This window comes from Pan troglodytes, chromosome 1 (assembly GCF_028858775.2).
Source record: "Pan troglodytes isolate AG18354 chromosome 1, NHGRI_mPanTro3-v2.0_pri, whole genome shotgun sequence".
Taxonomy (NCBI): domain Eukaryota; kingdom Metazoa; phylum Chordata; class Mammalia; order Primates; family Hominidae; genus Pan; species Pan troglodytes.
This window is the reverse complement of record NC_072398.2, coordinates 25,826,526-25,849,906: the sequence shown is the minus strand read 5'-3', so window position 1 is coordinate 25,849,906 and position 23,381 is coordinate 25,826,526. Positions and strand designations below refer to the sequence as shown.

General features: G+C 45.0%; 1 protein-coding gene across 10 annotated transcripts in view; it reads right to left on the bottom strand.

The window, feature by feature from the left end:
• SUSD4 (sushi domain containing 4) overlaps positions 1-23,381 on the bottom strand; it is a 153,352-nt gene that overhangs the window by 4,851 nt on the left and 125,120 nt on the right. For 8 of the 10 annotated variants that reach the window (XM_063809907.1, XM_063809919.1, XM_063809920.1 and 5 more), the window contains 2 exons: positions 3,511-3,702; positions 1,899-2,043 (listed from right to left, as the gene is read on the bottom strand). In XM_063809907.1, the coding sequence (XP_063665977.1) occupies positions 1,899-2,043; positions 3,511-3,702 (337 nt within the window). Of the gene's footprint in view, positions 1-1,898; positions 2,044-3,510; positions 3,703-9,225; positions 9,412-23,381 lie in introns of those variants that run through there. The other 2 variants (XM_063809929.1, XM_003308764.5) reach the window with 1 other exon arrangement.

Below are 23,381 nucleotides of genomic sequence, written 5' to 3'. Positions count from 1 at the left end.
CTCCATGTTGTCTAGGCCAGGGTGAGCAGACGCCTCTCTTCTCCATTTCTCACCCTAACAGTCCACACCCAGGATACAGCTCCCAAGATCTGGCAGCTTCCCCTCCACGTGTCCCCGCCATGCCACTCAGCTCCCATACACCCCTCGTCAACATCCCTGCAGGCTCTACTCTTGTGGAACCTGGAGAAAAAAAGTCCATTCTTGGTTTGCCCTTGAGATTCTTGTCATGCATTTGGATTCATGTCATGTATTTGAAGCCAACCTTCCCAAAACAACTCAAGAATAATATAAGATGAAAGACTCAAGGGCTGAAGAACATCAAGTGAAAGGGTTTCAAGAACATTTTAAAAACATCTTAATATTTAGTGGATATCCTGGAAACTTTTCTTCCAAGAATATGTAGAAAAATAGCTCTGTGGGCTCTTTTAAAGTACTTGAACGCACTATCAATCACAGCCTTGTGGGTTGGCTTTCTCTTTGTAATCCTTAGGCCTTCTTGAGATACTGTAATTGCTCAATGATAGAACACGGTCCCTTGATGAATATATAATAATGTGGAAGACAGAGAGTGGATGGCAGGTTGGAGAGGAAGGAAGGTTTCAGCATCTTAGCAAGAGCTTGCTATGGCACCAGGATGGCACTGACACACCTCTGGGCCTGGGGAGGGATGCAGGTGACACCCACATCTAGCACACATTTGTGGCTGGGGAAAGAGGGATGCGCCTGTCAGGTTGTGACCATAGCGGGTCCCTGCTGCCAGGCAGGGGAGAATTGCTAAGTGAGTGAGGCCGCCCTGTGGGGTGTGGGGTTAAGGGCAAAGGCGGGCAGGTGCTGTCTCCAGCAGCTCTGCCCATTTCCTTCACTCCTCTCACAGCTGGGAGGTGTGAGAGACACACTGCATTTTCCTGAAGGGAAGAGAGAAGTGGTTAATTCCAGGAGCCTCCTCCTCCATGAGCAACAGTCCCTTTTTCAGGTACATATGACTCTGGGGACTAGGCTGTCCCTGTGGGCAAAAAACAAATGCCCTTTTCTGAAGCATTAGGTTCTGAAATGAGAAGACTCTGACATGGCCACAGAAGGCAAGGAAAAGACAGCTTGTACCAGTGGCCCCTGGCTAGTGTTCTGCGGTGTTTTGCTGTCCTCACCTCTTCTTCTCAATGTTCATAAACTTATCCTTTTGCTTTCTAAACTACTTCTCCCTCCAGGAACAATGATTTGCCAGCAGTAGTGCTGGGTGGCTCTTCTTTGATCCTAAGGGTGCTGGTGCAGTCCTCTTTGGTGGTGATGACTTGAGGCTGAAGATACCAACCCGAGCTGATTGGCGCAGCTGAGAAGGATGTAGAAGCGCCTTCCACATGTCCCACTCCAGGGGTTCAGATAAGACTTCATGGTAGACTCTCACTAGCCCTTTCCTGATTCCTCCTGGAATCAGAAAAGTCTTTTCTTCTTCCTGAGGCTTCTCAATGCATAACACTTTTGTTCACACATCTCTGACCTGTGTCCCAGTCAGCTGTGTGCGCATCTTACCCTCCCTATAGACTGAGCTGTGTGGTGCCTCACTCCAGGGCCACATGCAGGGGGACCACAGTGGGAATGGTGCCTCTGGGTGGAGCAGTCCACAGCCTGCAGCCCTAACTCTGTGATCCCATCGCTAGCCCCCCATGATGCCCACCTGCGAATGGTTTACTGCAGGAAGGAGGGAGAGGTAGGAAAGAAAGAAAGAGGAAAATGAGGTCTGTCTCCAGCTTTGTGCTCAAAACATCCCAGAACATTGTTTTTGCTCTCCCCTGTTTCCCTTTAGAGCTTCAACTTTTCACTCATCACATTCTCTCTCTGCTGCTAAGGGTAGCTGCATTGAGTCAGACCTTGAGCCACAGCTGCCAAGACATGAAACTGACCTGGGGGGAAAGTGGGCCTTGAACTTGGTCTGGAACATCCTGGCCAGGATGACGAGCAGCAGCACCAGCAGCACACTGGTTGCCGTGAATGCCACAATCTTCCACGTGGTCAGGAGGGTCTCATGGGTGCTGGGCCATGTTTGCTCTGCGTGAGGGAGAACAAAGCTGTACGTGAGGCTCCCAGACCATGAGAGGTGCCGAGGTTCCCCATGGGCTCATTTGCTGGATTCATCTGGCACAAGAGATGCGTGCAAGGTGCCTCTGACCCCCAGGGCTCGGCAGAGATACCATGTGCCCCTGTAGCTCATGTAAATTGCATCAGGATCCACCCAACACTAAAAACCTGTCTCCAGCATGGGCTCTGCCAGGTTGCAGACCTGCATGCTCACATTACAGTCCCAGGCGCAGGCCTGGCACAGGCTTAAATAATGCATCTGCCTCTTGAGAACAGAGGTGGGCATCTCTCTTGCTGGGAGAAGTTGCTCCGAAATGGACCAAGGGGTGGGGGAGTGGGAAGCTGGGCCCTTTGTGAATGTTCTGGGATATGCTGTGGGGTTGGGTAAAGCAAGAAACAGAGGGTAAAGGGGACCCCTGTTCCACAGCTCTCATGCCCTACCACCTCTGGCCATCAACTGCCTGCCAGGTCAGGGGCAGCAAGAGCAGACCTTTCCAGAAGAGACTTATCCTTTGGGCATAGGCCACCCTGTCTCTTAAATGTCTCTCTGCCTTGTCATGACCACCCTCTTAGACACTCTCTTTGCACTTCTCCCCCTGCTGGCTCACAGGATCATGTGTGCGCCTCCAGAGACCTGGCATTAACAAGCGCTTCCTTGTGTCCAGGGGAAAGGCATGCAGTCATCAGCACTGCTCAGGGCAGCATCCCCAGCCTGGAAAGGGCTGGGGAGAGTGGGAAGGAGACAGTGGGTGTGTGCTGGTGCCCCAGTCTCTAGCCTGTGGTCACTACCCAGGTGCACTGAGGCCAGTGGGGAAGGTGGTTTGCAATTAAGTCATTTGCTTTTAACTATGAAGCCCTGAAGCTTGCAAATGGCCTATAGTTTTACAAGTGAGAGCAGGTGTTACCCACAGTATCATCTGTATTCTGATATGTGTCCTTGAGTGGAAGAGAAAGGTAAAGTTATGCGTTGCTTGGGTCCAGGGCAATGCATCTAATTCTGGTCACACCCACAGGCCTGTGTCCTTACCAGTGGAAAAGGACAAGGCTGGGAGAAAAAAGAGTGCGGAGGCTGGAGGTCTTTCCATGGATGCTAGGGGCCTAGGGACCCTGTGGACCCTGTTTAGAGGGTCAGCTTTTTCACCTGGGAATGGACAGGTTAATACTCCTGACCCTCTGAATGGGGTCCCTAGGCCCCTAGCATCCATGGAAGGACCTCCAGCAGACAGTTAATACTCTTGACTCTCTGAACAGGACCTACAAGCATCTGGCACAGAGCCCAACAGCAGCCCCATCGACCCGCAATGATATGTTTCGATATCCTGTTCCTGACACTGGGTGTGGGAGGAGAGATACAGCTTGGTACATAACCACCACCCACTATGTGCAGATGGTCCAAGGAGGGTCCATCTCCTCCAAGGGTGAGGCCTTCAGTCTTACCTGATTTGATGCAGTAGACTTGATAAGAAGGAAACCACTCTCCATACTGGCAGGTGATATACTTGTAGTCGCTGGTGAGGCTGTAGCCAGGATCGCAGTAAAACTCCACCACAGTTCCGTGGTTGTAGCGCTCACAAGGCCGCGGGTGGCAGACGAAATCTCCGTGACTCACCATTGGAGGTAGTGGACAGACTTGGGCAGTAGGGGAGAATAAAAGTTTCAGAACCACAAGCTCACCTTTGTCTGAAGCCCCTAAGATGAAGAATGGCCTAGGAGAACTCAGTTAAAAATGTGCTTATGGATTAATCACCAGGCTACTGAGTTGCATTAGAGATGGTCTCTTTTTTAGTATTTCATGGAAGTCGGAATGGAAGCCTGCTGTAATATTCTGAGCACGTGCCGTTGTGACATGGCTTTGTGAAGTACATCGTAAAAGAGAGGTTCATTTTACAATGCAAAGAGTATGCCTATTTAATAGAGAGTATTAAGCTACTGTATTAATAATGCATGCTATTATGTGCCAGACAACCTAGTAAATAAAATTAACATATTTCTGTACAAAATCTTTACTGAAAGGCATAGTTATCCCAAGCCTGTTTCTGTGACCACAGTAGTAATTTGGGTCTATTAAAATCACAGGGCAGTGTCCCTAACCTGATCCCCTACAGCTCTGCTGAGGCTTCGCCAATGACGAACATGGAGCAGTTCTTCTAGCTCTGCTTGCAGAGCCAGGGCACAGCCTCCAGGGCAACCAGAGTTAGGTGCCTTGGGCATGAGGCTTGGTTCTGCCACCAACACCACACTGTGTGACCTTAAGCAGATCCCTTAACCTCTTTGAGCCTTGATTTTTCTCCTCTGTCAAATGGAAGCTTATTCTACCCTAGGAGGACGCCTTAGGGTTCTGACTCGAATATTCCATCATGTTAGGGGAAGAAAAAGTTGTTTTTAGTGTCTTTAGTGTCTTGGTACTGCATTCTAGGTTGCGAGGTAAGGATGGTTCCATCTCTGTCACCACAAAGACGGCTTCAGTGGGAGTTCGGTGCTTTTTATGCCACAAGGAGCTCATTCTTGGATGAGGACTCAGAAATAAACAGTGCTGCTGCTTAAACATTCTTCAAGAAACAGTCAAACCACAGATTCTATCAGTGCCAACTTCAAACCCACACTCACAGAAACCAGTAAGAACTCTGACCAAAAAAAAAAAAACAAAACGAAAAAGAGTTAACTTTTGATTTCCTTCCTTGGGGTAACCAAACACCCTGGCCAGTGCAGAACAGGCACTGCCCACCATACAGGCCAGAAGAGGTGCCCTCTCCACACTGGCCACTGAAACTACTCACTGGCAGCAGTGGGTGCCACTTGGAAAACAAGATGGCCCTCCCTGCAGAGCAGGCCACCCTGCCGGAGGTGTCCTGATGCGTGTGAAGCAGGGTTGGAGGCACACTACAGGCACTCTCTAGTCCTTCAAACAACACTGTAGTGTAGATCTTGTTGGTTCTTTCAGAGAAGGGGAAACGGAAACTCACAGAAGCAACTAGAGGAGTGAGTAGAAGCCCAGGTATGCTCTAGACAGGCCTAGGTCTGAATTCCGGCTGAACTACTCACCAGCCGAGTGACCCTAAACCAATCCCTGTGCATCTTTGAGCTTCAGGGTCCTCAGCTGTACAAGAGTCTCTGAGGGCTATCTCAAGAAATGATGGTGAGGGCTTAGTTCAGAGCTGACAAACTGTGATTATTCAGGGAAAACCAGGACTTGAGTATCTAAAGAGATGGAATTTAACGAGGTGATGGCAAAGTGGAGAAGCCAGCAGGAACACCCCAAGATTAGTGAGAGCAGGAAGCCACTACCGCTCCTGGGCTGGTGGGATGAAGGGGTCTTGTTGCTGGGGTCCCTAGTGGAAGGTGGAACCATGGAGGTCTATCCCGCGGGAACTGGAGCCCGGGGAAACTCAGACCCCGCTGGAGATGTCCCCAGGGCAGGAACAGTGAGGGAGAAGTAGCCTGGTTCTCCACCTGCCCACCCTCCAGGCTCCCTCTGGACAAAGCCAGTGGGGAGCCAGGTGTCAAGGGGGTCTTGGAAACAGGGTCTGCGGCGGACAGCCTGTCTTGATCTGGTGCAGTCCAGGGAAGGTCCAGGGCAGATCTGAGGCTGGCAGGCCCAGGGTGTGCTCAGTAAATGGTGGCTGTCAGGTGGCTGCTGTGAGCATCCCACAGGTGGACACTGGCAGAGACAGGCTTTGAGCTCTGACTCTGAGGCCCAGGAGCTTTCTGCTGCTCTGCCTCAGGGTCTCTCCTGGGCTGGCAAATGCAGTCACACAACCCCTTGCATTTCCACAAACAGGGGCTCTTTTCAAGTTTGCTACCACCAGGGTGCTCTGGGAGCATCTCCAGGAAATAAAGCAGAAGGAAGCAAAGGGAAGAACAGCTGATGAGGAAGAGGGAGAGAGAAAAAGGCACTGGCCACGTTGTTGAACTGGTCCTGGGAGATCCAGGGATGTGGCCGTAAGGGCTCTTCTCTCCTTGGAGGCCCTCCTCCGTGCTGCTTCTCCTCTCCTCAATTCCTGGTTCTTCCCACAAGGATGGGGTCTCCAGTGGCCCCGGGACTGCCTGGGGGCCCCCTTCCCTGCACTGCTGGAGCATTCCCCAGCGCTGTTGTACGCTCAGGAGGCCGGCATCTTCTCTGGGACAGTAGCCCCTTTCTGTGGTCAAGGGTATGGCAAGTGTCCATTGACAGAGGAATGGATAAAGAAAATATAGGCAATATACACCACAGAATATTATTCAGCCTTAAAAAAGAAGGAAATCCTGCCATTTAGGACACAATGGAGAAACGTGGAGGACATTCTGCTAAGTGAAATAAACCAGGCACAGAAAGACAGATACTGCATGATTTCACTTATATGTGAAATCTAAAAAAGTTGAATACATAAAATCAGCGAGCAGAATAGTGGTTACCAGGGTCGGGGAGGTAGAGGGAATCAGAAGATGTAGGTCAAAGGGTAAAAGGGTGCAGTTCCATAGGATGAAGTCCAGAGCTCTGATGTATAGTATCCAGACTCCAGTTAATAATACTGTATTATACACTGGAAATTCACTAAAAGAGTAGATTTCAGGAAATGGATTATGTTAACTTACTTGACTGTAATAACCATTTCACTGTGTAAATGTATCTCAAAACATCATGTTGTACACCTTAAATATCTAACATTTTTATGAAAGAGAAAAAGGTACACAGAGCAGGAAGGCACTTCTCCTCAAAGGCTCTCTAAACAAGCCCCTGAGGGCCACTGTAGGATTAGAAAATTACCAAAACTCTTTTCAAAGCACAGAAAATGTCATGAAAGAGCCCACATAAATGTATGCAAGTTTGTTATCAGCAGCATTTTTTTCTCACTGGGCCTGAAAGATGAACGACTGTTCAAATCACTGCATTCACCCCGAGGCAAATGGTCCCATGGTGTGCTCAAGAATTTCTGTACCATACAGATCAACCATTTAATCAATCATTTAATGAGCAAAGGCAGGCAGCACGGAGTGGCATATAGGGCCGTGGGCTGCAGAGTTACCCAAATTTGTGTTCAAACCTCAGCTCTACCACTGATGAGCTTCAGGGTGTTAGGCAGCTTGTCTGACTTCTCGGGGTCTTAGCTTTCCCATCTGTCTAATGAGTGAAATAATTCCCAACTCCTCCAGTTGTTGAGAGGATTTGAAGATGTATGAAAACCGCATAACACAAAGGTCAGGGACACAGTAGGCACTTAATAAATAATAGCTATTAGTATCACTGGTGTCCAAACTTGCTGGGGTTCCCATGCTGCCCTTCCCGTACTGGGGAACTACCAGGCTCCTTATGCAATTAGGATACCTGGGATTGCACCAGGGAAGCCCCAAACATTCAGAGAATGTGAACACATCTCATCACCACATTTTCTCAGAGGCCAGATAAAAACCATCCATTGTAGAGGCTTTAACTCTGAGACTGTCATAATCGGCTGGTAATGGAGATGCATTTTCCCCTTAAGTAGAAACATTTATCTTCACACCTTGTAGTGTTTGTAATGATTGCACCTGGCAGACCATTAGCTTTGCTGTAAAGGAAACCCCATGTGGTGTGGTGAGGGTAGGGGGTGGGAGCGTTTCTTTTAACTTGGAAGGAAACAACAACAAAAGTATTATTAATTATAAACTTAGGGAGGCTTATTTAAAAATCCCAATATAAAAATACCCATGGCTTAGGGGACTTCCACCTCTCACCCAACACAGCCTCTCACTATGAGGCTCGACTGAGTACTGCTACTGTCTCCTCTCTACACCTTCCCTAACAGACAGACAGTTCCACACAGACAGATAGACAGACAGACGGATGGACACACTCCCACACCCAGAGGCCTCAGACACATGGCAAACAGCCCCGTGAACAACGGCCACATGGTTGGCGTTTGAAATAACCTGTGTGTTCCTAGAAATTCCGGTGAGTAAAAGTGGACCGGGCTATGGCACTTTTTTCTGTTCTTATCTTAGAACTCCTTTAGGCTCAGCCTGTGACTCATATCCCGTCAGTTGCTAGTTCTAAGGGAAACACACCCAGGGAAAACCTGTGGGTGGCATGAACAAAGATCCTTCTGCAACTCCATTTTTCTCAATGTTTCTTACTTTAGACATTATTAGCAACAGGGCTTTTGTGAGGCTTGGAGTCTGGACATTCAGTGGTTACAGGCAGAATCCAAGAAAGGCTCTGCTGACACTCAGCCAGAAACGGATGATTCCTGTCCCCGAGGTGTGAAGTCTCTGTTCCTTGTTTCATGACAGAGGGTTATGGCTCTTTTCAGACTAGCTGGAAAATTTCTACCTACCCAAAAGGCAGCAGAGTCCAGTTTTTACCATACTTAGTCTCTTGTGGAACTTCCCAGAGGTGGGCTACATGTGGGGAGGCGGGACCAAACGATGGGGTGCTGAGGCATGGGACCTGAAGTCTTCCCTGTGTTGGCCAAGAATGGCCTGAGCTGGGCCGGATGGGGCTGCTATAAGACTGCAATTTCCCCAAATAAGCCTTCCCTCATTGTCCAGCCTCCTTTCAATTTAGTGTCCTTTCCTCACCCTCCCTCTGGCTATTTCCTCCTATGCAGATTTAATTCCAACACAAACACCAGCCTCTTTGGGAAGCCTTCCCTGAGTGCACAGGCAGTGATCTTGGAGTTCCTGGGCACTTTGTGCATTTTACATGCCTAATACTTGTACAGATTCATAAACTCTTTGAGAGGAGGGGCCGTGTCTCTAGAGTTTTTCTAACTCCTGTAGCATCCAGCATGATTCTTGATAAACATTTGCTATTTGAGTGAATGGAAATGTCAAAGTTTTCACAATAAACCAGAGGTGGTTCCCTGTCCGCTTCTCTCCTGTTGGCAACGAGCTGCAATATTCATGCTGTGTCTGGTCTCATTTTTCAGTGGGGGAAAAAAGGTGAGACATGATAATAGTTTTATCATAGCCTCATGGCTTCACCCGACGGACACCACACACCAGGATTTGTGTCCATTTTAGGGATGTCTTAGTGACGTGAAATAGAGCTTTGCCAGTCCCACCTCTGAGATACACACTAAAATAAAGAGGCCAACGTTTCTAACACCTTCAAAACAATGCCAGTTGGTTCTTCCCTTGATGCACTAACAGGTGTGTAGATCATGGTGAAATACAGTATAGGATAAAAATGGAATGTTTAATTCAAACGTCCTTTATTGCAGGAGAACAACATTTAGAACAGAGATGTCGTGGTGCTAGTTGAGGAACAGGTAGGTGCTGGGGTGGGAGAGGACTTTAACACAGGGCAAAAATAAAGCACAGCAGCTGCCAACCTGATGTGTGGGAAATAAAGGACAGGGAAAAGATGTTCAGGTCTTCCTCCTGAAAAAAAGAAGTGTAAATATGAAAACATAAGAAGACTATTTCTCTTGATTGAAAATAAAAACCTAAAGCCCTTTTCTTTCTAAAAAAATAAAGACTTTATTTTTAAGAGCAGTTTTAGGTTCACAGCAATATTGAGCAGAAGGTACAGGAAGTTCCCGTATACTCCCTGCTCCCACGCATGCACAGCCTCCCCCATTATCCACATCCCCACCAGAGTGGTGCATTTGTTACTGCTGATGAACCTACATTGATACATCATTATCACTCAGAGTCGAGTTTACATTAGGGTTCACTCTTGGTGTTGTACATTCTATGGGTTTGGATAAATGTGTAGTGACATGTATCCACCATTCATGTTATCATGCAGGGTAGTTTCATTGCCCCCCCAAATCCTCTGTGCTCTGCCTGTTCATTGCCCCACCCACCCCCAAACCCCCAGCAATCACTGATCGTTTTGCTGTCGTCATAGTTTTGCCTTTTCCAAAATGTCATATAGTTGGAATAGGACAGTATATAGCCCTTTGAGATTGGTATCTTTCATTTAGTAATATGCACTTGAAGTTTCTTCATATCTTTTCATGGTTTGAAGGTTAATTTATTTTTAGTGTTAAATAATATTCCATTGTCTGGATGTACCATAGTTTATTTATCCATTCACCTACTGAAGGACATCTTGGTTGCTTCTAAGTTTTGGCAATTATGAATAAAGCTGCTATAACATTTGTGTGCAGGTTTTGGTGCGGACATAAGTTTTCAGTTTCTTTGGGTAAATACCAAGGAGAAGGATTGCTGGATAATGTAAGAGTATATTTAGTTTTGTAAGAAGCCATCAAACTGTCTTCCAAAGTGGTTATATCCCTTTGCATTCCTGCCAGCAACAAATGAGAGTTCCTGTTGCTCCACATCCTCTTCAGCATTTCGGTTTGTAAGTGTTCCAGATTTTGGTCATTTTAATAGGTAAGTAGTGATCTCTCTTGTTTTAATTTGCATTTCCTGATGACATATGACTTGAAGCATCTTTTCATATGCTTGTTTGCCATCTGTATATCTTTGATGGTGTTAAGGTCTTTGGAACATTTTAAAATCAGGTTGTTTGTGTTCTTGTTGTAGACTTTTAATAGTTCTTTGAATATTTTGGATAACAGTCCTTTATCAGATGTGCCTTTTGCAAATATTTTCTACAAGTGTGTGGCTTGTCTTCTCATTCTGTTAACATTGTCTTTTGCAGAACAGAAGTTGTTAATTTTAATGAAGTCCAACTTATCAATTATTTCCTTCATGCATCATGCCACTGGTGTATCTAAAAAGACATCACCATACACAGGTCATCTGGATTTTCTTCCATGTTATACTCTAAGAGTTTCACAGTTTTGCATTTTACATTTAGGTATACGATCTATTTTGAGTTAATTTTATGGAAGAGTGTAAGGTCTGTGTCTAGCTTTTTTTTTTTTTTTTGTATGTGGATGCCCAATAGTTCCAGCATAATTTGTTGAAAAGTCTGTCTTTGCTCCATTATATTGCCTTTGATCCTGTGCCAAATATCAGTTGACTATATTTACATAAGTCTATTTCTGGGCTCTCTATTGTGTTCCATTGATCTATTTGTCGATTATTTCACTAATACCATGCTGTCTTGATTACTGTAGCATTATGATAAGTCTTGAGGTCAGGCAATGTCAGTCCTCCCACTTTGTTCTCCTTCAATATTGTGTTGGCTATTCTCAGTTTTTTGCTTCCCCATATAAACTTTAGAATTAGTTTAATAATATCAAAAAATAACTTGCTGGAATTTTGATTAAGAGTACATTGAATCTATAGAGCAAGTTGGGAAGAACGAACATCTGGACAATATTGAGTCTTCCTATCCATGAATATGGACTATCTCTCCATTTATTTAGTTCTTTGATTTCTTTCATAAGAGTTTTGTAGATTTCCTCATATAGATCTTGTACATATTTTGTTAGATTTGTGTCTAAGCATTCCATTTTAGGGGCAGCTAATGTAAATGGTATTGTGTTTTTAATTTCAAATTCCACTTGTTCATTGCTAGTATATAGGAATGTGATTGATCTTTGTATACTAACCTTGTATCCTGCAACCTTGCTATAATTGCTTATTAGTTCTAGGAGGGTTTTTTGGTCAATTATTTTGGATTTCTTACATAGATGATCATGTCCCCTGTGAAAAAGATAGTTTTATTTCTTTCTTTCCAATCTATATATCTTTTATTTCCTTTTCTTGCCTTATTGCATTAACTAGAACTTCCAGTATGATGTTGAAAAGGAGTGGTGAGAAAGAACATCCTTGCCTTGTCCCTGATCTTACAGGAAAACTTCTAGTTTCTCTTCATTAAGCATGATGTTAGCTATAGCTTTTTTGTAGATATTCTTTATACGGTTGAGGATGTTGCCCTTTATTTCTAGTTTACTGAGAGTTTTTTTAAAATCATAAATTGGTGTGGGATTTTGTCAAATGCCTTTTCTGCATATATTGAAATGATTTTTCTTTTTTAGTCAGTTGTTGTGATGAATTGCATTAATTGATTTTTAAATGCTGAACCAGCCTTGCATATCTGGGATAAATTCCACTTGGTCATGGTGTATAATTTTTTAACACTTTATTGGATTGGATTTGCTAGTATTCTGTTGAGGATTTTTGCATCTATGTTCATGAAAGATATTGATCTGAGGTTTTCTTTTCTTGTAATGTCTTTGTCTGGTTTTGGTATTAGAGTAATGCTGGCCTCACAAAATGAGTCAGGAAGTATTCCTTCTGCTTCTATCCTCCAAAAGAGATTATAGATAATTGGTACAATGTCTTCCTTATATGTTTGGTAGAATTCACCAGCAAATACATCTGGGCCTAGTGCTTTCTGTTTGGAAAAGTTATTAATTATTGATTCAAATTTTAAAATAGATATAGGCCTATTCAGATGGTCTATTTCTTCTTGTGTGAGTTTTGGCAGATTGTGTCTTTCAAGGACTTGCTCCATTTCATCTAGGTTATCAAATATGTGAGCATACAGTTGTTCAGAGCATTCCTTTATTATCCTCCTAATGTCCATGGGATCTGTAGTGATGTCCACTCTTTCATTTCTGATATTAGCAATTTATGTTCTTTCTCTTTTTGCTTAGGTAGCCTGGTTAGAGGTTTATTGATTTTATTAATCTTTTCAAATAATCAGCTTTTGGCTTTGTTGATTGTCTCTATTGAGTTCCTATTTTCAACTTCATTGATTCCTGCTCTAATTCTTATTTCTTTTCTTCTGCTTACTTTGTATCTAATTTGCTCTTCTTTTACTAGTTTCCTAAGGTGAAAAGTTAGATTATTGATTTTAGATCTTTCTTCTTTTCTAACAGATGCACATCTAGGCACTGCTTTCACTGCACCCCACAAATGTTGACAAGTTGTGTTTTCATTTCATTTAGTTAAAAATACTTTTAAAAATTTTCCAGAGATTTCTTCTTTGACTCATGTTATTTAGAAGCACATTGTCTGCATTTTGAGATTTTCCTATTATCTTTCTGGTGTTGATTTCTGTTTAATTATACTGTGATCTACAAGCAGACACTGTATTATTTCCATTCTTTTAAATTTGTTAAGGTGTGTTTTATGCTCAGAATGTGGAGTGGACTATTTTGGTGAGTGTTCCATATGGACTTAGAAGAATGTGTTTTCTGCTGTTGTTAAATGAAGTAGTCTATGTATGTCAATTATTGTTTGATGATTGATGGTGTTGAAATCAGTTATGTCCTCACTGATTTTCTGCCTGCTGGATATGTCCATTTCCAATAAAGGTGTGCTAATCTCTATCTATAATAGTGGATTTATCTATTTCTCCCTGCAGTTCTATCAGGTTTTGCCTCATGTAGTTTGATGTTCTGTTAAATGCATACACATTAAGGACTGTTAGGTATTCTTGGGGAATTGACCCCTTTGTTTCTATGTAATGCTCTTCTTTATCATTGATAACTTTCCTTGCTATAAAGTCTGTTCTGTCTGGAATAAATATACAGTTGTTACTCTTCCTTTCTTTTCATTACTGTTAGCAGGGTACATTTTTTTCCATATACTTTCTTTTATTTATATTAATTTGTCTTCACATTTCAAATGGGTTTCTTGTAAAAAACAGATAGTTGAATCATTTTTAAAAATCTACTCTGACCATCTCTGTCTTTTAATCGGTGCATTTAGACCACTGACATTCAAAGTGGTTATTGATATAGTTGAGTTATCTACCATATGTGTTATCGTTTTTTGTTTGGTGCCTTTGTTCTTTGTTGCTATTGTTATCTTCCACTTTTTCATCCACTTCCAGCATTTCTTTTTGGTTTTAATTGAGCATTTTATCTGATTACGTTTTCTCTCCTGTCTTAGCATATCAGCTATATTTCTTTTTTAACTTATTTTAGTGGTTGCCTTAGAGTTTGCAATTAACATTTACAATGAATCCAAGTCCACTTTCAAATATCACAATGCCACTTCACAGGTAGTATGAGTACCTTATAATTACAAAATGATACTAATTTTTCCTCTTTTTCATCCCTTGTACCATTGCTGTCATTCATCTCACTTATATATAAGCGTCTGTGTGTGTGTGTGTGTGTGTGTAATATACCTAAGTATATGTGATCAAGTACATTACTATTGTTTTGATATTATTATTTTGAATAAACTGTTATCCACTAGATCAATCAAGAATAAGAAAAATAAAAGTTTTAATTTTACCTTCACTCATTCCTTCTTCAGTGTTCTTCCTTTCTTTATGTAGACCCAACTTTCTGACCTATATTACTTTATCTCTAAAGAACTTCTTTTAACATTTCTTGCAAGGCCTACTGGCAACAAACTTTCCACATTTTTGTTTGCCCAAGAAAATCTTCCTTTCTCCTTTGCTTCTGAACGTTAATTTTTGTGGGGTACAGAATTCTAGGTTGGTGGTTTTTTTTCTCTCAACACTTTAAATGTTTCATTCCTCTCTTTTCTTGCTTGCATGGTTTCTGAGAAGAAGTCAGATATAATTCTTATCTTTGTTCCTCTGTAAGTAAGGTGTTTTTCCTTGGCTTCTTTCAGAATTTTTTTATTTTTGATTTTTCTGTAATTTGAAAATGATATTTCTGGTTGCAGTTGTTTTAGTTTTTTTGTTTTCTGTTTGTTTTGCATGTATCCTGTCTGGTTTTCCGAGCTTCCTGGATCTGTGGTTTGGTGTCTGACATCAATTTGAGGAAATTCTCAGTCATTATTTTTTCACCTATTTCTTTCTTTTCTTTCTCTCTTTCTGGTATCCCCATTACACATATGTTTCACCTTTTGTAGTTGTCCCACAGTCCTCGGATATTCTGGGTTTTTTTTTCAGTCTTTGTTCTGTTTGCTTTTCAGTTTGGGAGGATTCTACTAACATGTCCTCAAGCTCAGAGATTCTTTACTCAGCCATGTCCAGTCTACTAATAAGCCCATCAAAGGCATTCCTTGTTTCCATTACAGTGTTTTTGATATCTAGCATTTCTTTTTGGCTCTTTCTTAGGATTTCCATCTTTCTGCTTACATTGCCCATTTTTTTGTGCATGCTGAATATTTCCTCCATTAGAGCCCTTAGCATATTAATCATAGTTGTTTTAAATCCACCGTTTGTGAACCCCAACATTCCTGTCATGTCTGCTTCTGATGCTTTCTCTGTATCTTCAAATTTGTGTTTTTTGCCTTTTAATATCTCTTGTAGTTTCTTCTTGATAACTGGACAAGGTGTACCAGGTAAAGGGAACTGCTGTAAGGAGGCTTTTGGTAATGTGGTGGTGCCACGCAGGGGAAGGAGAAGCACTCTGTAGCCCTAAGAGTAGGTCTCAGTCTTTAGTGAGCCTGAGCCTCTGCACTGTGAGCTTCACAAGTGCTTCTCAGCTTTGTTTTGTTTCCCTTCACTCTCTTAGGTGGTACAGGATGGCTAGAGGGGGCAGGAGTTGGGTACTTCCCTTCCTCCAAGTCAGTTAGGCTCTGATAATACCCCAGCAGTTTTGGCTGCGGTTAGCAAGTTTCCCTGGGGGACAGACCATGTTAAGGACAGACTGCTCCAGCATAATTCAAAATGGCTCATTCTCCTCCCCCTGCCAGAAGCACAAGGGGATTTTTATGTGAGAAAAATGTTTACTGTGAGAACCTGGTAGAGCTTCTGGAGGCAAAACTCACAAAAGTATGGAGGCCCCCCATGACTGGGTGCCCCTAGAGCTTTTACCTCTACAGTTGGCCACACTGAGGCTGCAGCAATTCATCAATTACAGTTAGGTTCTCTTACACCTTCCCCAACCCCTGTCTTGTTTCCCTTGGTGGTTTCCACCTGTGTATCTCCACTCAGGTAAGCCGTGACTCTCTTTACTTTTCTGTCTCTCTATATTGAGAGCAGCAGTTTGCCCTGTGACCTTACTTCTCTTATGGATCCCTGAAGAGTTCTTGATTTTTCAGTCTGTTCAGTTTTTTACTCATTGTTAGGACAGATTGGTGACTTCCGAACTCCTTACACGCAGAACCAGAAACTGAAAGTCCCCCCAAAGGCTTTTCAAGGGGTTACTGAAGTTTTTAGACCAGCGATGGTTGTGGACAAGCAGTCCTCTCCGGACGGGGCCTCAGCCAATCTCTGACTTAGGAGCTAAGTGCTTGCCTGGCTGCTCTGTGTCTGAGCAGCAATTGAGAAGTGACTGCCATCCACTATCAAAGAAAGGAGTGCCTTTCAGAGTCCTGGAAATTTGTTCCTTAGTCTTCTTGGGGAAGACAATCCTACCACCTCCCCTTTACGGTGGCCTGGGAAGCTAGTAATAATTAGAGTATGTATGTATGTATGAGACAGGGTCTTGCTCTGTCACCCAGGCTGGAATCCACTGGCATGATCACGGCTCACTGCAGCCTCAGCCTCCTGGGCTCAAGTGATCCTCTGACCTCAGCCTCCCAAGTAGCTGGGATTACAAGCACACATCATTATGCCCAGCTAATTTTTGTATTTTTTTGTAGAGACAGGGTTTCACCATGATGCTCAGGCTGGTCTTGAACTCCTAGGCTCAAGAGATCCACCCACCTTGGCCTCCCAAAGTGCTGGGATTACAGGCATGAGCCACTGAACCCAGCCAAAATTAGACTTCTTTCTTAATATTAAGCAGCATCTCAATGAACCAAGAAAAAGTAAGCATAAGGGTTTTTGCCTGCAGAGCCTCTCCAGTGTTGTGGCATTTGGGCCAGGCACTCATTTCTTGAGTGGGACAGTCTGGTGTCTGGCATGCTGCGGGGGTTTAACAACACCTCTGCCTGTCCAAGAAATAAGAGCAGCATCTCCAAGCCATTGGAACAACCCCAACTCCTCCACTGCCCCACCCTTGCCATGCTCCCAATGTCCCTGGAATCACCCCTTGGAATTTCTACTTGTCCCTCACTTTCATCCCTGGCCCAGGCCCATCCCTGTCCACGTGGCAGGATGCCTGATAGTGACTGGGAGGCAGATGAGTCAGGGTTTGAAGCCCAGCTCTGCTACTCGTTGGCTGAATAACCACAGGCATGTTAGTTACCCCCCTCACTCAGTTTCCCCATCTGTCCGATGAAGAAAATAATACCCACTCACTAGAGCTGTTGTGAGGGCTATATGAGCTAAGGGCCTGGGCCAGTGGCTTGCTAAGGGAGGCTCACATCAGGTACCAATATTGGTTTGTTTTCTGGGATGGGGATCCATGACTCTGGCCCTGCCACAGGGTGAAGTCGCTGGAAAGTGTGGGGAAAAGAAAGCATCTGCCAGTTGTCTGAGTCCCCAAATTCCTCACGTCCCACTTGTAGGCTAGGCAAAAGTGTCTACCCTGCTGCTTCTCTGTCTCATTAGAGATGCGACTGAAGGCAGATCCTCTCCTCGTCCCATGGTGTGGTCCAATTAAGCGTGTGAGCTGGAAAAGTGTCCCCCTGGCCAGATGCTCCCCATGATGGGCAGCCTGGTGACAGTGGCCACAGGGAGCCCTGCAACAGGCTCCTCCCTGGAGCACATCAGCCAGCTCTGTGGCCATTCCCACATGGAGACACCACAGAACCTTCTCAGGGAGACAGAAGCTGCCTCGCTCCAGGGAGGCCTGCGATGCACATCTGCCCCACGGGTTTAAGGAAGCAGGGCTGGGCTGCCCGCCTTGCCCTGGATGACCCTGGCTGTCTTCTTCTGGGAGGTGAACTACACCATCCTTTGGAGAGATGGGGCTTCCTGGGGACACAGTCACCCAGCCTCCCTGTGCACTGGCAGGGGACTCAGAGCCACCTTCTCCCACTGAAGTCACCCTTCCATCTGTCCAGCTCTGATTTTTTTCTGCAGGTGACTCCCTGCCCCTTTTGGTGAATGCTGTTCACAGCACTGAGGGTGGGTGGCTCAGAGGGCCCCCAGGGCCAGGCAGCAAAGGCCACCTTGTGATTTGGGGGTGTCAGCCGCAGAAGCCCATGCTGTCTCCACTACCAGCATGTGGCTGGAGCATTTTCATTTGATTACAGGCAAATAAATCTCAAACCACTTCCCTCCTGTCTTTAGGTACATCCAGGCCCCCATCGGCACTGTCTGAGCTCAGGAAAGGGCAACTAATCCTATTGCCCAAAGCACAATGAAGCTAGAAAGCAAGCCTGATGCACTAAGTGGAAAGAAAGAAAGAATCCCTCCATCGTCTCTTCCTGCTTTGCATTATCAGCACTATGGCACCTCCTCCAGCATAGATAAGGGAGACTATTATGTTTGGACAATTTGCATTTTGGACTTTCTGAAATAAGAGCCTCTTTATTCTGTTATCTAAGTATAGTAATTATGTTCTTTCACTCATTTTAAAATTCACTTATTTAACAAATATTTTTTGGACAACCACTGATACTACCTTGGTCCCATCCTCAGATGATAAATAAGTAAACGCATAGATATTTATGTGGCTGGATAGGCCTTCTCCTCTATCTGCTGAGAAAAACATTAATAGCACAATCTCACACACACAGGAGTTGGGATGGAGCTCTTGGGCACCACATCTCCCACCGGGGTTTGGAAGGCACCTGGACCAAAAGGAGGTAGATGTTCTTTTATGCACAGTAAGATCCAAAGCATATGCTGGTACTAGCAGGGGATTAGAAAACCAGGAGTCAGAAGGTTTAGAAAACTAAAGGCCAGCCCACCTTGCTTCCTCTGCAATGGAGATGGGCCAGAGAGAACAGCTGCCATGTGCACCCCATGTGGGAGAAACTGAGGAGTCTCCAGACACAAGAGGAGGCCAGGAAAAGGGCCCGGGTCTAGGAAAGGTGAAAGGTGAGACTTCAAGGGGCCAGTGCAGCTGGGGAGCAATGGAAAAGACAAAATAAACAGGAAGAAGGAGAGTCTGTGGGTGGAACAGTCTCTATCAAGAGAGGGCAGGTCACGTGGGGATGTCTCATGGTCTTGGTCCCTCAATGTAGATAATGCAGGGACCCTGCTGAGTCTCCAACCCCACCCTGATGCTACAGATTGGATTCTACCACTGAGAACTGGTGACTAAAATCTGCTTGAGTCTTGGTGTAGGCTCGGGTGTTGTTTTCTGATACAGGGTGGTAGGGAGCTGCTCTGTCCCCGCAATCACAGGCAGGTGCCCAAAGTACCTTCAGCAGGGACTATGGGTGGTCAGAGAGGTGGAAGAAATTACTCATCGGCTAAGCAACAGACTGATTTCAAGATAAGAAACTGCTCACGTTACATCTAATCACAAATTCTCTGTGCCACACTGGAGACCAATAGGAGGTACAGAAGAGAGACTAACAGCACTGGGTGTGTGTGCAAGAATCTGCTTTAGATGAGCTGTCCAGGAAAGCCCCCTAAATAGATGACTTTTAAACTGAAATCTAGAACAGCCCTATTCACAGTGGGGTCCATAGACCACTGGTGCACCCTACTGGTGCACCAACTGTTGGCTACAAATCCATGACAAATAAATAGAGAAATCAATTTGACCTTGTCACAACATCCATGTGTTTTCAATTTCTATTTTGATAGATATTTTCAATATCTAAATTGCATTTAAATAATGCAATTTGACTACAGTTGAATCTGATAGTTAAAAATGGGACTTGTATTATGTGTTTGTCTTTTTATTTTATCTAGTATCTGTTTTTATTGTGTATTATTGGTCTGCAACGTATTAGAAAACAGTAACCAAACCACTGGTCCCTTCACTACAGAGAGATAAGAGGCCCTAATCCGATCATAAATGCATACAGGAATGCACGATGCATAAAAACTAGGAAGGACTCGGTCCAGGAAGTGCTGGAGGAGGATGTGCCTGGCAGAGGGGATGGCACATGTGAAGGTGGGCTGGAGGCACTGAAGAGAGGCCGATGGTGGCTGAGTGTGCAGGAGACAGAGGGCTGCACAGCACGAGGGAGGGGAGGCAGGCGGGACACTGTGTGTGCAGCTGCATGGAACCACGGCAAGTAGTTGGGATTTTATCATAGTGTGAAGGGACACTGCAAAGAGTGGGAACTGGCATATTTCTTAAAAGCTAGCTGGGTGGAGAACAGGCTGTTAGAGAGCAGGGATAGACATGGCAGGACTGCCAGGAAGCGGCTACCATGCCTGGAGAGATGATGGTGGCCCGGACCAGGACAGTGGCAGCCAATGTGGTGGGAAGAAGAGTGACTTGAATGTTATTCCTCTGTTTCTACAATAGGGCTTGGTGATTAGGCGGCTAGGAGAAAAAGAAGGATAACTCCCAGATTTCTGACCTGGCTCGATTGTGGTACTACTGACTATGCTAGGTTTTTGTTGGGTTTATTTGTTTCATGGCAAAGGAGTGGTACAGAGCTTGGTTTTGCACTGGTCGGGTTTGAGCTTCCAGTGGGAAAGTCATCCAGGTCAGTTAGGCAGCCAGAGAAAGAGTCTGGGATAAATGTAGAACTCAGGAATCATGAGCATAGAAATAATCTTTACAGCCACGGGACTGCACGCATTCACATAAGGGGAGAGGGCAGACAGAAAAGGGAACGGGACCCAGTCCAAATGCTGAGACACCCTACAGGGATGAAAAAGATGGCAGAGGAGACTAGGGCGCATCATGGAAGCCGTGAGGGGAGACTGTCCCAAGGAAGAGGGAGCAGCTCCTCACAAGCTGAGAAGGATGGAAAAAGAAGAGTGGCCATTGGATTTGGCCAAATGGGAGTCAGTAGAGACCCTAAGAAAAGCAGCTTTGATACAGTGGCAGAGGGGAAGCCATTCTGCAGTGAGTTGGGGAGTAAAAGGGGATGGAAACCTCAGGTGACTCTTTAGAGAAGTTTGCTGCAGGGAAGCAGTAAAGCAGAGGCCGGAGGGTCCAGGGAGAGCCCCGCCCCCACCCCAGAGCTCTTGATCTTGTTAAGACGTTGGCAGGAGTGGTTCAACACAGGGTACAAGGTTGGTAATCCAGGCAGGAGGGCAGTCATTCAGGAGGAAAAAGATGTGATCTTCCACATGAGTGGAAGGAGGGGCTGGCCTCTGACAGGCGTAGGAGGGGCTGGAGGGAAGCATGAGTGCTGGACACAGGCCTCAGCAGATCGGTGGCCAGGGTGGTGGAGATGTGAGTAAGCTGCCCTCTGAAGGCTCCCCTTTTCCGAATGAAGTGTGAGGCAAGGCCACCACTCAGAGGTGGGAGGGGGGCTGAGATGAGAACTATGTATCACTTATCGCAGTCCTTAACCCATTTATATGTTTCATTACATGCAAAATAATAAAATGAGGCTTAAAACTAGTGTGTGCCTTGCAACTATCCATGCAAATAACTCCAGGGCATGGGGCGGGGGAGGCAGAAGAATGTAGAATATTTTAACTTACTAAATGAATATTTAGAATGTACAATGAATGAATACTAATGTAGTATTATAGAATATTTTAACCTACTAAATCCTTCTGAGCCACTGAGCCCAGGTGCTTTGACTGAGTATTTTCATTCTTACTAGTTCCATAGGTCCATACAGCCCCCCGGGTGTTCTTCATGTAGGAAAGACTTGCTCCTTTAGTCTGTGCATTCACATCTACCCCACACAGCTCGTGGGAGAGGCTGCTGGTTGCTCACCATAACCCATGTTCCACGAGCACCCAGCTGGTCCACGTTGCCCACTGTCCCTTGTTTCTCTAAGTTCTAGCCAATGGAATATGAAGAGAAATGATAACTACTACTTTCATGCTTGATCCATGAAGCCTTCCCATGCTTCTCTGGCTGCCTAGAATGGAAATGATCTCCTAGGGGACCTCAGAAGCCCACCCTGAAGCCAGCAGAGCTTCCACTGGCCCCTGAATGACTGGGTGGAGAAGAGGCACTGGCGGATCAATATTCACTCAATGCCACTAGGTGAAAATAAACTTCTATTTTGTTTGAGCCATCATCCCTTTTTGGTAACCTTCTTACAGCAGCGGTCTACCATATACAGTTGGTATAAGGAAGAAATAACAGATGTGAATCTGCTTTGTGAAACAGCAAAACATGCATGCTCCAGATGTTTGTTGCTATTATTACTGTCACACCTCTTTCTGCCATGTTAGTGCTGCATTTGAAGAGTGTAATAATGAGTTAAGCCACTGGTTCCTCAACCCTGGCTGCACAGAATCACCTGGGGAGCTTTGCCTAATTGGTCTGGAGTGGGTCCTGGGCTTGGATGGGTCTTAAAGCCCCGGGTTGATTCTAACGGGTAGACAAAGTTGAGAAGCACCGTCCCCACAGTTGCAATGGTCAGGGGACCCCCTCCATCCCCTACGTGCTAAGGATGGATGGTTTACAACATTCAGTGGAGCCAGTATGCAAATTAAATTGTCATGGTATCTGGTCTGGGTCTTCACCTTTCACCGGACTCTTGCTATATGAATTGCAGTCCATGGACTGTCCATTTTGGGATCAACTAAGTGCTTATTAGAAATTGGTACTCTCTAGCAACACCTACTGAATCAGAAACTTTATTTCAGCAAGATTCCCAGGTGATTCACATGCACAGTGCAGTTTGGGAAGTGAAGTGCTGTTCCAGATCATGAGGAAACTCTGTAGCTGAGCTCAGTAGTAAAGCTGACTCTTAATGCTACAGTCTCAAGTCTCAAGTTGGCCTTGAAGAGCGTGGAGAAGTGGCAGGAAAGCCAGTGAGCCTGTATACTGAGTGCAAAGGCATCGCATCAAGACAGCCCAGCATGTTGTCTATGTGGCTCTGAGAGGGAACAGGAGGACAGGGACTCTGCTCCCATATTGTACAGAACCACCCAACCTCTGCCTGCAGGAGTTCTGCTGAATTCTAATCATCAAAACTGCCATTGCACCAGCCATCCCCAGTCTGATCTAAATTTGGGTAATGATTCCAGGAAGTTGCACGGAACCCTCTGTACCAAAGTCCTGGCCATCTCCAAGACTACATCTGAAACTTTGCTTTTAGCTCAGGGAAAATCAATAAACATTATACAGCACATTACATTTTCCACTTGTGTTTTGTTGTAACAACACAGAAGGCCAATACATGTGTCTACTGAAGGAAGCCAATGATCATGAGGCTGGGGCTTTGCTTGTTTGTGAGCAGGATGGAGCATGGTGTTTACCTGCCCAGAGATGTGCTGACAGATCAAATTTAAGATCAATAGTACCCAGCAGCGCTGAGGGAGGGGCTCTCACCTGCTTTCCATCTCTGAGTCACTACGTTAGGATGTCCCTGAAGGAATACAAAATGCATGTGATGACAACTGTGAAACTTCACTGAAAAAAAAAATGGCTTCACATAAGAAATCTGAAGTGTGCCTAGTTTCGAAGCCACAAGGAAGCCACAGAGGAGCACACAGGTGAGGGAGCAGGTGCAAACCCGTGATTTCCTCTGACAGCAGCGGGGAATGGCTGGTGCTGAAATCAAAAGCTGACACGTGTTTCTGTGTTCTGATGAGGTTGCTTGCTTTCTTTGCATTGATAGGAGCCACAGTGGCTACACTGAGGTCAGTCTTCACCACCACAAGGTGAAAA